Here is a 14825-nt window from a genome sequence, read left to right on the forward strand (position 1 = left end):
GAATGTGCGAGACTTCATCTGAACATAAGAGTGTATGAGTTATTCTTATTTTTATAGATCAATGATTAAGATAAAAAGACTTACTTCTTTTGCATACTGTTTGTTCTGGTTATCTGTGCTTTTGGGGAAAGTTGCACAACGGACTGCATGATTTTTGACCCAAAGTTAGACAGAAGGCACCTGGTGGGTCTGAAGGCAAGTGACAGCCTCAGCAGTTCTCAGCTTATGTGTGACAGAGTTCAGGTGGTCGGATTTAGCAGCAGGGGTTACCAGTCAAAGTATTTCTTTCCATAGAGAACTAGAAAGCAGCCTCCCTTGGGTAGGTGTCTCAATCAGAACTGGCCTGTGTCAGGATGTGTAATAACACTTCTCTTTCCATCTTTGGCTCACTCTCGCACACACACCCACCCACACACACACACACACACACACACACAGTCACAGAGAAATCTCCTCTTCTCACTTTCTCTTTTTCTCTCTTATTCCCCCATCACTATCATCTGATAGTGCTCTAACAGTCTCAAATGGTTCCCAGGAGATGCGTCACCTCTGTACACACACACACACACACATCCTGGTCCTCATTGATGGGTCGAAAACCATTTCCTCCCTGGTTTGTAACTCGCATAGAGAGTTTCAAAGTTCAGAGGGCTTTCTTTTTTTCTTTTTTCTTTTTAAATAAAAGCACACAATAGTGATTTCTTGTTATGGTATCATAGCTAAAGTAGTATGGAGAAGGCTTCAAATTAGCTGCCTGGTGCTAGGACCGGACAATGTCTGCATTTAAAGGTGCAAGATCTAGCCTTTCAAGGCAGAGGCGGTTCATCAGTATCTGAATATATAGTGTCCAGTCTTATGTCCAGAACATGTAGACCTTTGATATCTGGTCATTTGATTGGGAAATAGATTCATTGGAACAAGATCCTCTGCTGTATGTATGTAGTCGGATGGAAAACGACAACAGGCTTCAGTTTTGACCAAGGTGGAGGCTTAACATTTAGTTTTAGCATCCGACTGTGCCACCGCCACCTCACACTCCCAGGCACAGACAGAGGGACTTAACAGTATTATGTATGGTTCCAGCGCTCTGTATAGGCCATAATCACCCTCTCTCCATCTCAGTAAGCTCATGCTAAATGACCAGACGTCTCTGGCGGCTGCCATGATTTGTCTCTCCGCCGAGCATCGTGCCGTACCTTACCCTCCCTGCCTCTCTTTCCTCCCTCCTTCCCCGCTGCCATATGCTGTGCCTGTGTGACCGGCCGACGTGTCAGGCCTGACTAACGCTTTAACGGCAAGGCTGACTTTGATTTATTTCCTCTGAAATCTGGGGGCCCGGGGTAATAACACAGAATGACATTATTTGTTTATCAAATCCAAGGCTGCTTTTCTTGGCAGAGTCAAGATGTGACGACTTGATACCACTCCCTCACCCCACACACACGTACTTGCCACACACACTTATACCCCCCACAATTTGTGATTGTGCCATGATTAGAAGGTCCAGAAAAGTCGCTTAACCTCACCCGACAGAAGGCTTTTGACATGTGACAGAGCAGAGAGGGACGAACGATTGAGATGAAGCACTTAAAGTGTTACAGTGCGGATTTAGCCCCAACTTGCAAATTTGGGGGCCAGTTTGGTAAAAAACGTTGTTCTGTCTGAACGAACTGGTTTCTATTCCTCTATTTCCAGAAAGAGTGAGCAAAAGAGAGAGTGAGAATAAACAGTACTTTAAATACCAGATGACCCATTTAATGGGAGATATTTTATCTTCTCATATCCAGAGTGTCTGTCACGTGCTCTGCCTCTCATTTGAAGATAGCACGGGGCTGTTTAGTCTGCTGAAATTTCATTTTGGTGTTACTCTGAAATCAGGTCTATCATTCTGTCACTTTCACAACACATTTGGTTCCTTTGAAAATGTAAACGATGCATTGCCCCAAAAAGCTTGTTAAAATATGATCCCTGGCAAAGTTGCTCAGGAGTTTGGAATCCGCAAGAAGCAATTAGCAGATTTAATTTGGCTATTTGCCCCCGTGTTTAGAAGTGGGTGTTTGTTTAAAACAGCACCTTCACCTTACGTTATCAGCTGTGTGAATAGTATCTCCTGGAACACAGTGCTGTGCTGTGGAACTCAATAAAATAGTTAAAGGCAAGGACAATTTCAAAGACAGCCTGCCTGATAACAAAAGGGCCTCACCTAATAATGAACAACCGGAGTTGGCTTTCTTTTCTCCAACGTGGGGAAACTGGGGTGAAGGAGGGGAGAAAGAAGCTCTGCCAGCACTTGCCAGCATGTTTTATGGCTAATTGAAGCATTTGGAATAAAACAGCCACAAAATGGCACCCTTTAGAATTGGAGTGAGGTTAATATATTGTGATCCCACAATTAGCCCAGGATTGTTAAGATCTCTTTAATTCTGTGAGGTCCATTAAGCGGGATGGGCGAGAAAGTGCTCCCATCGAGACAGTTTTTCTCTTCTCTCTTTGTTCTTCCTGCCCTCTTTTCCTGTCAGCAGCTGCTGTAGTAATCAATATAAGTGCACGTGGCCGTCAGCAGGTTGCCAGGTTATCCTGGCCTCATCCCCTTTGGGTGCCATAGCTCCTGAAGTCTATCCACACAGTGATTTTGTTTATAAATATACAAGGGGCGAGTGAGTCATTGGTAGGAGAATGACTTTGGTGCGAAAACTCAAGGTGCAAAGGCAAGGTGTGGTCCTTAAGCTGGCAGGGAAAAGCTCACCTTGCTGGACGGGAGTATTAGATAAGGCTCTGTGCAGGGTAGAAATGATCACCGTGGTTTGCTCTTAACCCCAGTTTATCAAATCTCCACTTGGTCTAAGAGTGCCTCCACTAGAGCCGCTACAGCGGCTGCAGCATGATTGTCACGACTCAGGATTTTACAAGTGTCTCTTTCAGAATACGAGAGTCCCTTCTGGGTTATCTTCAGGGATACAGTGTGCGTATGGGAGCTTGCCAATTGGTGGAGGTTTTTGAAATAGGATTGAACTTGCTACATTGGAATCTGCCTCGGAACAATTCCCCAATCCTTTCCAAACGATGACATTATGAAGTCAATCCAATGTTTAATGCAACTAATGTCACACAATGGACGTTTACACAGAATATAATAAGTCTGAACTTAGTCTAAAGAGGTGAATACAGCCACACCAGAACATAGCATTACTTGTTATAGTTGGTGAGGTCGGGCGTAAACAGATGGCTGGCTCATTAAAGACTCATTTGAGATAATCTAAATTTTCTCATGCAAGGATGCATGTTTAGGCTAAGAAAAGGCTCTGACTTTATCAGCAGTTAATACCTGCCTGCTTAGTGCTCAGGTAATAACTTGGGATGCTGGAAAACGGTGAGCATTTCAGTGGCACAGGGTTCCGGCACAGTGGATTTGAAGCTCTTTGCAAGTAATTAAACAGCATGCCACCTCATACAGGGCAATTTCCTGCAAGGCATTTGCTTGCCAATGCGGCATGGCCTCGGTCCACATCATGTTATCTCTATGAAATATGTCCCTTTATCATGTTTTAATAATGACTGAGCACTCATGTTGTTAGGTGAGAATCTACACAATGAGTACCTGATTAACATTTTCCTCACTGCTAGCTGGCTAAATGGACGTCCAAGCTATCCGTGGGGTATCTAAAATGACTACGAACGCATTGTTTAATTGAAAGTTGCTCCAAAAGTTTCATCCGTGATGCATGTGTACTTGTGGAAAATAAAAAAAAAAGAAATGTGGTTGGGTACATCTAGTTTATATGGGAGTCTTAGAGGTCTAGTGCTGGTATCTGAGAGGTTGGTGGTCCTCTTGGTATAATGGTGGCCACACGGCGTTGCAGAGCGATGATAATCCTGCAGTGTGCATAAAGGGATTTGTTCTTGTTGGGCTGGCCACAGAATGTCCCAGGGTGATGACGCTGTTTATCTTTCCGCTGTCTTAAAGTCCCCTGGGCTTTTTTGGCCCTGGAACTTACAGTTCCTGTTGTCACTTGTCATTGTACAAAGGCACAGCCGTGCATACACAAAAACACACACACCCCTATTGTCAGGCAAGCTGCATTCCTCACACTCCTAATTTCTCTCATTCTCTTTATTCTCTACACATGCATTATCCTCGATAAAACTCCTGCATCTATAGTTGGCAGCTCGCATCTCTCCTTTCCCTCACTTTTCACCATCCAACTCAACATACTCCTCTCTCTGTCTCTTTATTTCCCACGCACAGTTATAATCTCAACCATTAAACAGCCAGCTGCAGCAAGCACACGGCTCCTCTGGTACATCAAAGGGGAGCTGAGTGGCAAGAACAAGCTTTATTTTTCATGAAATGTTGATGGTAACTTACCGCCCATTGTGAACATCAGCTGTCATGCCAACATTTTAAATATCACACGTATTTAGCATTAGCAGGTGGTAATTCTCTTTATCTGAGGGCTGCTTGCAAACATTGTGTCGGAAAACTGATCATTTTTCATTCCTGTGAGGGAGGAGAGAGGAGACTCAACTTCCTTTACCCCCACAAACCCCTGTATACTGCAGCACCCCTCTGCCCATTCCCGTCTTCTCTACATACTAGCTACTTGTCAGCCCTGGTAATGTGTTTCTAGGGGGAGATATTATTTTGGTCCAGTAAGCTGCGTGTTTAAAATATGAGTGACAGGCTTGACTTACTTGCACATGGAGAGAATTTTGTTTTTAAAGACTGCCAAAATAGAGGCAGCTCTTCTGCTGCACAAAATTGAGAAAAATAAAAATCTTCACGTTGAAAGGCTGCATGCAACGTACCACCCACCACCTCTACTTCCACACTAGAAAAAAAATAAAAAAGACACAACGTCCTCTGACTAAAATGTCCTATTTTTCCTGTCTCTCCTAAGAAGATAGATGAAGAAAATGAGGCCAACTTGCTGGCAGTGCTTACAGAGACCCTGGACAGCATCCCAGTGGATGAGGACGGATTGCCTTCGTTTGAGGCCCTGGCAGATGGGGACGTGACCAATGCCAGTGACCGGAGCTGTCCCTCCTCCCCTGACGGCTCGCCACGCACCCCAGAGCCCGAGGAGCCTTCCCTGGTATGACCAATAGCCCCTGCTTCTCATGATTTTCCCATTACCACCGCTCCAGGGTCAAAACATATGTTATTCCTGAGACATGATCTGTAACCCTACACACACTGTGGCTCCTTTTGCCAGTCCATGGCAGATACCAGAGCAGACTCTTCAACGAGCCTGGGCACCAAAAGTGGTCGTTTGCCGGTTAGACTTCTGCACCTGGCAGCGCACAAGCCACAATGGCCACATGTTCACTGTACAGTACGTGTAATGAGAGCATTCAGAGACGCAGATGCAGGGAGGTGTGAAGTAAATGGAATGGATCAGTGTGTTTGCTGCTCTGTGCTAATTGCATAACAGTACTATTGTGGTGCCAATTCAATGATATGAACACTGTGCTGGGGCCAACTACGGTTGACACGATGCCACAGGCCCTGAAATCAAGCCGGCACATAATGAAAGTAAGGGAAAAAAGAAATCCATCTCATGTTGTCTACTCACAGTGGGTCTCAACTAATCCCCCCATGCCCGAATCATCTTTTTATTTGGCAAAAAGACAGGCCTCCCAATAAGAAGTCAGCTTACCTTTGTGCTGTTATTTTTACACATAACCATACCATCTGGGCATTTCTCGAGCTTAACAGCTTTGACCTAAAATGTAATATTATGTACAGTTCTGGTCCATTGTATTCAATGCCGGTCTGTTCCAAATGACCTTTCGCCACATGCCTGAGTGTGTTTATTTAATCACATTAGAGAAGCCTGGCTTTGTGTACACAAAAACACCTGCACAGGAAGAAAAAAAAAACAAAAAAACACTTGACTTTCCGTGTCACATACAAATATCCTATGCAAGTAATGTTATCTTCTCTAACTGCAGTATCAGTCATTTGTGGTTGTACATTTACAGAGTGCAGGCTGTCTAATTAAAACTAAAATTGTAATTTGCATAACACACGCTCACATCCACTCTTCCTCGCCACTTTCTCTTGTTCTGATTGGGTCCATTCGCAGCTGAAGAAGCTCCTTCTGGCACCTGCAAACTCCCAGCTCAGCTATAATCAATACACAGGTGGCAAGGCACAGAACCATGCAGCCAGCAGCAACCACCGGATCAGACCACCACCTGCCGTCGTCAAGGTAGGGACACACACACACGCACACAAATACATGAGCTGCGTTGCTGCTTATTTCTCTCCTGTATGCACTTTTTTTTTTTGTTAGTGTTTGTTTATTTTTCTTTCTCTGTCTTTCTCCATCTTTTTTTTTTTTTGCACTCCCTCCCTCCCTCTCTCGTGCTTTTCTTGTTTTGGTGGCTGCCTTTAGAAGATGTTAGACTACTGCTCTAGTCTACCATCCCAGGGGGCCGTCTCGTAATGAAAGCAGGCTGATTGCTGTTGGGCTTTCCAGGCGCGGCATCGGCACCGTTGTCTCATTAGCTCCACCACTTATCTGCCTTAGTATGGTGCCTGTTGGAAAAAAAAAATGAAAAAGACGACAGGCGCTCTTGCAGTGAGATTGATGCCTTGAGATGACAAGATCAAAATATCAGACTTGATGTTCTCATTAGATGGCTTCTAAAAGAGCTTTTTTTTCTAAAGGGGTGGAGTTGATTAAGATTAAATTTAGTCAGTGTAAATATCATAGGTTTTATAAATGTGAATAAATTACGTGTGTGATTTCAGCAATCTGTTTCCATTTTATATCAGAACTGAGAGCTGTGTATTCAGAGTCATATACAGTTTACTGCATTTGCCCTTGTGCATCTACATCATTTGATCTTGTTTTGGGAATCTCTGTTTGTTATGTTTTCCCTTTTGCTTAATGTGAAAAGCATCAGTATACGATGAAATTGTGTGGCAAACTCAAAACAGACATAGTATGCACAGCGCACACAAATCTCTGTTTGCACATGTGCATCAACCTTCCTCACAGAGTCTATTTTCATACTGTGCCTTTGAGTCATCCATTTCTGGAGCACAGCGAATGAGGACTCCCGGAGGACATGGTACATGTACAGAGTGGCGTGGTGGTGCTTGGAGGGCTGTGCAATTAAGATGATGGGTGGACTGCACTCCCACCTTCGCCTCCCAGACAGTTGGGCAACTACTGTGCAGAGGCTGTCTGAGTTGCTCTTTTAGCCTCTCTCTAGCTTGTATTTTTATGCAAAATAAAGAAGTTAACATTTCTGACAACTGGAACAATTGTACTGTACTCCTAACAGTAAGAAAAACTTTATTTAACCAAACTAAATCATTTTCTCTCTTTCCATCTTGACAGACGGAAAGCCCCTGGAATGGCAAAGCAAGAGGGGGCTCCAACCAACAGAACCGGCTGGTGAGGCGGCCTTGCACTGAGCTGCTGAAATACCTAACGGCCACTGATGACATTCTGCTCCACCCCAAAGCCAGTGAAGCCAAGAATACGTGGGGTGGTGCCAGTAGCAGGGACAAGAGTGGCCTGGGTCTTGGCGCCTCCTCCTCCTCTTCTTCGCCGTCCTCGTCATCCACCTCTTCATTCTCTTCCCTCTCCTCAACCTCTTCCTCCTCTTCCTCCACCACCTCCAAGAAGAAGTCACCTGTGCCATCTCAACATCAACAGCAACAGCAACAGCAGCTGCCGCCGCAGCAGCATCACCAGCGAGGTGAGAGCCGGGCTGCAGGCGAGTGTAGTGTGGCTGGTGTTGGGGCTGGGAAGTGGCAGCGTTGCACTCAAGATGACAGGGTTGAGGAGTCGGAGGGTGCTTCTCTCCCTTTTGGCCACAGAACCTCCACCTGCGGCCATGCCCGCCCCAAACTGGAGCACGGGCCGTGCTGTGAAGAAGGAAGGCCGCCAGGCGATGTGGGCCGCCTGGCTGCCGCTAGGTTTATTAGGTATATGCATTCTTATTCCCTCCCTCCCCGAGAGGTGAGTCACAGCTGTGAGCATTGCCGAGAGGCTGCAGGTGCCACTCAGGCTTGTGAGGGCTTTGGCAGGCAAGGCCGTAGTAATGGTGTCAGTCGTGCACCACGTAGGCACATCACAGTGACTATTACAAAAAGGGATGAGAAGCCCAGTCACCCCTTACTTAGCCAGCTGCTCACCTCCAAAAAGAGGCCTGCTCGGTATCAGGCCCACCTACTCCCACCTAAGATCCCCCCTTTTCCCAGTCCTCAGAGTAAATTAGTGGGTAAGAGGTCTGAGAGCCAAGCCCGAGCTGTTTCGAAGGTGGAGGAGGAAAAGTTCAGAGGAACTACTGATCTTAGAAATAAGGGAGTAAGTCAGGCTGAAGAGCTTGACTCAGGACCCATGTTGACACCTGGACACTTAGACCTTGATAGCTGGGTTAGCCGGCCAGATATAGGGCTGAACATAGGCTTTGAACTAGAGCTGGGTTGGCCAAGCCAGCGGGGCTATGGGGAGGATGTTGACCATGATGATGATGTTGTTGATGATGATGATGACGATGATGACCATGTCATGGGCAGCCCCGCAGCGGTGCTCTTGCAGGGCCCACCAAACCCACTCTTCCCTGATACTAGAATTGCAGAGCCCACCCCTCCCTGCATCATACAAGGGCAAGGGCACCCACACAGACAGGCACTCAGCGAGCACCCCGACGACCAGGGCCACCCATTGTTAGGTAATCATGACTGCATCCCCCCCATTGGCCTTATCTCTGCTCTCTCTTCTCCCTCTCCTGCTTTAACCACTTCCCAGTTTGCCTTCTCAACTAACCCTACTCTAATTCAAATCTAACAGTCATTCTGAGGGCATAAACAACAATGACAATAAACCGCCTGCTAGCCAATGCTTTTTGCTAGTCCCAGAGGCATTCTTTTAAATTTAAATAGAGTGAAGTTAAATAGAAAGGAGGGGGTGGGAAAAGGGGCGAGCCTTGTCTTGCTTCTGTACGTCTTGTATTCATAAAGTCGACCCTTGAACCATTTTTGGCTGATTGAGCTGAGTGTGCTGAAAATGAACATTTAGACTCAGAGCCCGGGTGCTGCTCTTTACTGTTGTGCTACTAAAGCCACATTCCCTTAGCTGGAGCACAAGTCGGCCAGAGCCTCGGGCAACTGCACAAGCTTCCTTGACTCTCCTTTCTTCCTTCTTTTTTTTTTCTGTCCTCTGCTGTTGGTGCATGCGATTATGACTTTATTGTCCAGGGAAGGGCTCACCCACTGTCATGTGTCTTGTTTGTGGCATTGTCTCTCTGTGTCTGTATTCCATTTCAGTCTATTTGTTGTCTTAAGCAGCGTATGTGTGCATATACACACCTGTAATACACGTACCATCACTTCATCCTGCCTCACAGAGTAAACAGCCTATCCTAAGAGAATAAATTGTTAAAACGGGGTCAATCTAAAAAGATATGCTTTGTACAGTAGTGTCCATAGAAGACTTTCTAACCAGGGATGGATGTTTTTGTAGCAATAATTGCATATAATGAGCCAATTTGAGATTACTTGTTGCAGAATGTGGACCTGTTCTCTTCTGCCATGAGTGTTATACCTAGATCAATAATTACCCATGCTCCTTTGTGTTCTGCAGCCAAACCAACCACCTTGCCACTTCCTTTGACCCCAGAGTCTCCAAAGTAAGTGTGAGAAGTTTTTCCATTATTCTAGGCAAAAAGCAAGAAAGAAACTACAGAAAAAAGAGAAAACCAAAAAAAAAAAAAACAGACTAGTTTCCAAGTTGAGGCATTTTTGTGACTCATTTCCATTTCTTAAATCAAAAAAACTTCCAAAGTCTTAAATTCACCTAAAAGGTAACATGCTGCATTTTTTTTGTCTTCCAGTGACCACAAGGGATCACCGTTTGAGAACAAAACCATTGAACGCACATTAAGTGTGGAGATTGCTGGAACCCCAGGTGAGCACACTTTATGATCCTTTAAAACACATGTAGTAATTATTTAAAAAAAAAAAAAAAGCATTAGTGGGTATTTTTACCTCCCTCTTATAGCTAGTGATGGGTTAGGTCTGGCTTTTCCAACACTTTGATAGTTCCATCAAAGTTCAAAGTTCAAGGTGACAGCGAAGGAGAACGTTTTTATGTGCCTGACTATTGATTAGGCTTTCCAATCTCTTCAGGGTTCATTAGTAAATCCTTCCATACTCCCCCATCTCCCCTCTCGGTTACTGAAGAGTTAATGTGCTTTTCCTCCCTCTTCTATCAGATCCTAATGTTCTCTGACTGACAGCTTACACATCAAAGGAAAATTGAAATGGCAGTGTTATTGTTTTAATTGGTTTTGCAGTGTAATTCAGTTGTGCCTGTATGAAATGTGCCTTTCTTTCTTTAAGTACTACTCATAAAGGCAATGAGATCATCTGACTTTACAATTTCCAAAGCATGTTGTTTTGTAAATGGAGTCAACGTGTTTCTCAGCATCCTTATTTAAATCATCGTTTTTCGTTACTGAGTTATAATTTACTACACAGAAAAAAAGCTATAGGCCAAAAGTTATTGCAAGACAAAAATGAACAGAATGTGAGCAAATGCTGTGCTACTTGGGGGTCAAATCTCCCTTTCGCTCTCTCTGCGGATTATATCGGTAATGTTTCACTGGCCTTTTCAGATATTCATTTACTAGCAGAGGAAATTGTCCTACCTCATGTATGCCCCCTGCAGCTTCTTTTGGGTCTTGTGGGGGGTGGAAATCTGTGGTGCAAATGGCCCCAAGAGGTCACCCCACTGCCGTTCCGACCTTGGTCAAAGTGCTATATGAACCTTTTCAGGATCCAGCAGGATGCTAGTTGAGACCTAAGTCAGGCAAAGAGCAGGGCTACTTAAGGACTGGGGCAGTTAAACACAGTTAATATTTCTTCCTGTTTTACTGCACGTGGCTGAGTCTTTTGACCTTAGTCCTAAACGTGTATCCGTTTTGTTCCACAGCATCTGTTTTACAAGCAGGGTCAAAGAAAAGCCCTTCACCTGACTTTGCCAGTGTGTGCCAATTTAGGTTTGAATATTAACAGGAAAGTCATTAGTCCAGAAAGCTCCAGGATTCTGATGCCCTTTACTACTTAGGGTATAGCTTTTGATTCTTGTTGTATGACAAAGATGGATATAGATCCGAGTGATCCTTTGTAGATTTAGAGTAGCATACCTCTACAATGGAGATCATACCAGTGTCACATAAGAGGGACATTCAGCTGTCCACCTTCCAGTCAGACAACTTGCTGCATGTTATTTTATCCTTTATGACAAGTTGTAGTAGTGGTAACTATTTCAATACATTTATCAGTGCACATGTTGTACTGTGCTAGATTATGTACGGCACGAAATGACAGCACCTTTTCTGATTCCTGGCTGCATGTTTTTGACACTCCTAGAGATACAGTAAAGCTACAACAGGCGTTGAAACCTCCTGGGATCTGACTGTTCAGGCCTAATCTCTGCCAAGCTAATAGATTTACCCTGTGTTGCCGTGGTGTCTTTAATTACTGTATCTCATGACACCGAGGTGGTCTGTGTGTTGCTATTTGCATGGCTTACCGGCGGATCAGCTCTTTAAGCCCAGAGTTGTTATTCGTCTCTCCACAATTTACAGCCGGACGAGGAAAAAAGGTTATAAAACACACCTCTTTCTTTCTTTCTTTCTGTCTGGCTCACTTGCTTCATTGTTTTCTCTCCAGTGACTACGCAATTGGTGTTTGTGCCTGCGAATCATCCATCACTAGCAAGTTTGACTGAGAGGCACATATTTATCTAATTCTGATTTATTTCACCACCATCGCTAATGGCTCCTAGTTTATGACCCCACGCACACATTGTTTTGGACAGATGGTGCTTCATTGGTGAAACAGAAGTTCCTTGGGCACTGGGTAGCACCCCTTCTCCCTCTCTGCCTTCTCCTTTTCATAGCTCATTTCATTGGCATGATGCATGTATATGTCTATATCACTATCAGAATTGAGAGGAGGAAGACAGAGTGGAGATTGGGGCGCAGGGGTGTATTTATGTATCACGTTCCTATACTCTCTTTGCCAAGCTGTCTTCCTGGTGCATACTCTAACACTAGATTTGATACTAATAGCTGTCATTTGGTGCAATTCACCAGCAAGGGAAAAATGATGTGCATTATAAGAAAAGGCAAAGAAGTAGGGAGAGCGTAGGTGTTTCAAAGTGCTTGAGTTTGACTCCAGTGAGAGACTGTTGGTGACAAGGGTGTGTGTGTGTGGGCACATTTGTTCTGTTCAAGACATAAACTAGAAAAGATGCCGAGAGACAGAAACAGAAAAAATAGAGATTGATCCAGGGAAGATGACAGACAGGGGGAGAGAAGAAGGGAAAATACAAGACTAAAGGAGAGGAGGAAAGAAAATGAGAGTAATGGTGACGGCTGTTTGTGTGAGTGCATTAACAATGCTATAAAGTGGGCTCATCTCAGGACTTCCCATATAACTGCCATCTGTCTGGTTGTAAATCTGTAGGAGGTGGGGGGGAGAGATGGTGGGGAGCATAAGCAGTAGCGACATGGCATCTGAGAAGAATGACAACCCGTTCGCCAGTACTTCCTGTGCTTCCATGACATAGCAGACATAGCAGACATAGCGACATTGCCAGGCATGCTAACATGTAAATTACCAGTAGTGATATATCTTCCAACATTTTTTCACAGAGTGGGGAGGTGAATCACACTCAAGCATGCATGGTATCATGTCAGACCAATAAAAGGGTATTTGGTTTGGTTCAGATCAGCTGGATGTTGTCCGTTGTAGACATTTTGCATGAGGCCGGCAGAGATATGATACATGTATCTTAGTCTTTTTCATCTGATGCATTATGTTTGTCCTCTACAAGGTTTTGTGTGTTTTTTTTTTTTTTTCTTCATGAAAATTGATCTGTCCAAGGTCAAAGAGGAAAAGGAAGGCAACTCATCCATATTACAACACCACCATATTAAGTTACACCAAGCATTACATTAATCTGTCAAGATTGCAATAAAATAGAGATCAGGATTAGGCCAAATGAAAGTGAATATTTTAATCAGGCATGTATGTGTGTCCACTGTCTATAAACTGACTTGGAAGTTTATAGATGAGTGAGGGGAGGAAGGAGAATTTGGGGTGTTTTGCATTATGACTCCATTTTCATTTTATTGCTGCCACCCCTCTACCAACCTTTGTGTCTTCATCCCTCTGCAGGTCTGACACCACCTACCACGCCCCCACACAAAGCCAGTCAAGAGAATCCTTTCAAAGCATCGCTCAAAACCAAGTTGTCTTCATGTTCCTCCTCAGCCTTGGCATGCAAAAGAGCCAGGCTGAGCGAGTTGGGCCCCGGCGCTCTGGCCCTGGCCCCAGGTGCCTCAGGCGGGGGCCCCACAAGGAAGGGTCCCGAACAGACTGAGCTTTATGCCCAGCTGAACAAAGCGTCCACCGGCCTCCCTTACTCCTTCACCAAACACACAGTGGGGGGCGGCCTTGAGGAGCATCGCAGCACTAGCAACCATAAGCGGGTGGCGCCACGTAGCTACAGTGACCATGACTATTGCCAAGCATCGGCTAGCACTAAGAAGGACGGCAACACAGCCACTGTTACCATGACTACAGCAGCGGAAATTGCGGTCACCCCAGGTGCCACTGCTGCTCCCATGCCTACTGCAGGCGCAGTGGAGGACAGGCATGTTGAATGTAAAGACTTAGCCATGCCACCATCCTCATCATCATCTTCATCTTCTACTTCATCGTCTGCTTCATCCGGTCCTTTAGCTAAGCAGCAGAGTTTTGCCTCCATGGATGGAGAAGCAGTCAAGGTCCAGGGCTTAGGGAAGCAGAACCTTACACGAACCACCCAGATCCCCTCACAAGAGGTCACTTCTGACAAGGAGCAACACCACCCTTCTGCCACCAGCCGGAAGCTCCTATGTGACCAGGAAATCAGAGCAGAACTCAACAAGCACTTTGGCCCCCCTTTACAAGCCCTCTATAGCCAGGGTGGTCAGGAGAAAGAACCAGGCTCCAAACCGAACAAAACCTCAGCTTCTCAGTCCCTTGAGGAGGGAGCGGATGACTACTACTCCCAGAGGCTCCCTGGCTCGAGCTACCTGCATTCAGGGTTCCTGCCCTTCCACGATGAGCTAGAGCTGGGTGAGGGCCGTGAGAGTCGTTTCCTCTATCCATGGGAGGGCACCCCTCTGGACCTACTCTTTGACTGCGCCCCTTGCTCTCCCTCCTGCTCTCCACCATCCAGCTGCTCCCCTTCGCAAGGCTCTGTCTCCCCACCTTCCTCCCTCCTCCTCTCACCCAGCAGGCCTTTCTGCTGGACCAGCAGCGGGTCCCGCTCCCGTTCTCGCTCCCACTCTGGCTCCCGCAGCTCTTCCATGCATTACCGTAGGCGCTCCCTCTCCAGTTCACCTAACAGACGCCCCTCCCTTTGGTAAGTCATCTCTCTCTCTCTCTCTCTCTGTCTCACACACACATCCCTTACTCTTCTTTTGGCTGAACCTTGGCTGCTCCCCACCCATGCAGTTTAAATGGGGCTTGGAGCTGGCAGGGGGTCTGGCTTAGGAGTGTAAAAGAGGGCTGATCAGTCATCAGAGCTCATGTCAGACAGGATAGACCCTGGAGACTCCTAGCATGGTTTCTTGACCTCCTGCTTGTCTTTGCCTTGCCCAGAATAATGTAGAGTAGATTTGGCAAGTCTTACACAGAGATTTAACAGGTGAAAGAGAGGTGGAAAAGATTCTATGCAAATTATCTGCAGTTTTTAGGCCAACCAAATTCTGCCTATTATACCAGGTGGTTTCATTTCTTTCAA

The 14825-nt window shown here is 45.5% G+C and overlaps 1 protein-coding gene across 4 annotated transcripts in view; it reads left to right on the forward strand.

The window, feature by feature from the left end:
• The window catches only part of ppargc1a (peroxisome proliferator-activated receptor gamma, coactivator 1 alpha), a 34957-nt gene that overhangs the window by 11230 nt on the left and 8902 nt on the right, over nt 1-14825 (forward strand). For 2 of the 4 annotated variants that reach the window (XM_026352495.1, XM_026352496.1), the window contains exons 3-8: nt 4899-5093; nt 6087-6212; nt 7353-8694; nt 9606-9651; nt 9856-9929; nt 13211-14444. In XM_026352495.1, coding sequence (XP_026208280.1) covers nt 4899-5093; nt 6087-6212; nt 7353-8694; nt 9606-9651; nt 9856-9929; nt 13211-14444 — 3017 coding nt within the window. The remainder of the gene's footprint in view (nt 1-4898; nt 5094-6086; nt 6213-7352; nt 8695-9605; nt 9652-9855; nt 9930-13210; nt 14445-14825) is intronic. The other 2 variants (XM_026352497.1, XM_026352498.1) reach the window with 2 other exon arrangements.

Source organism: Anabas testudineus, chromosome 18 (genome assembly GCF_900324465.2).
Source record: "Anabas testudineus chromosome 18, fAnaTes1.2, whole genome shotgun sequence".
NCBI lineage: Eukaryota > Metazoa > Chordata > Actinopteri > Anabantiformes > Anabantidae > Anabas > Anabas testudineus.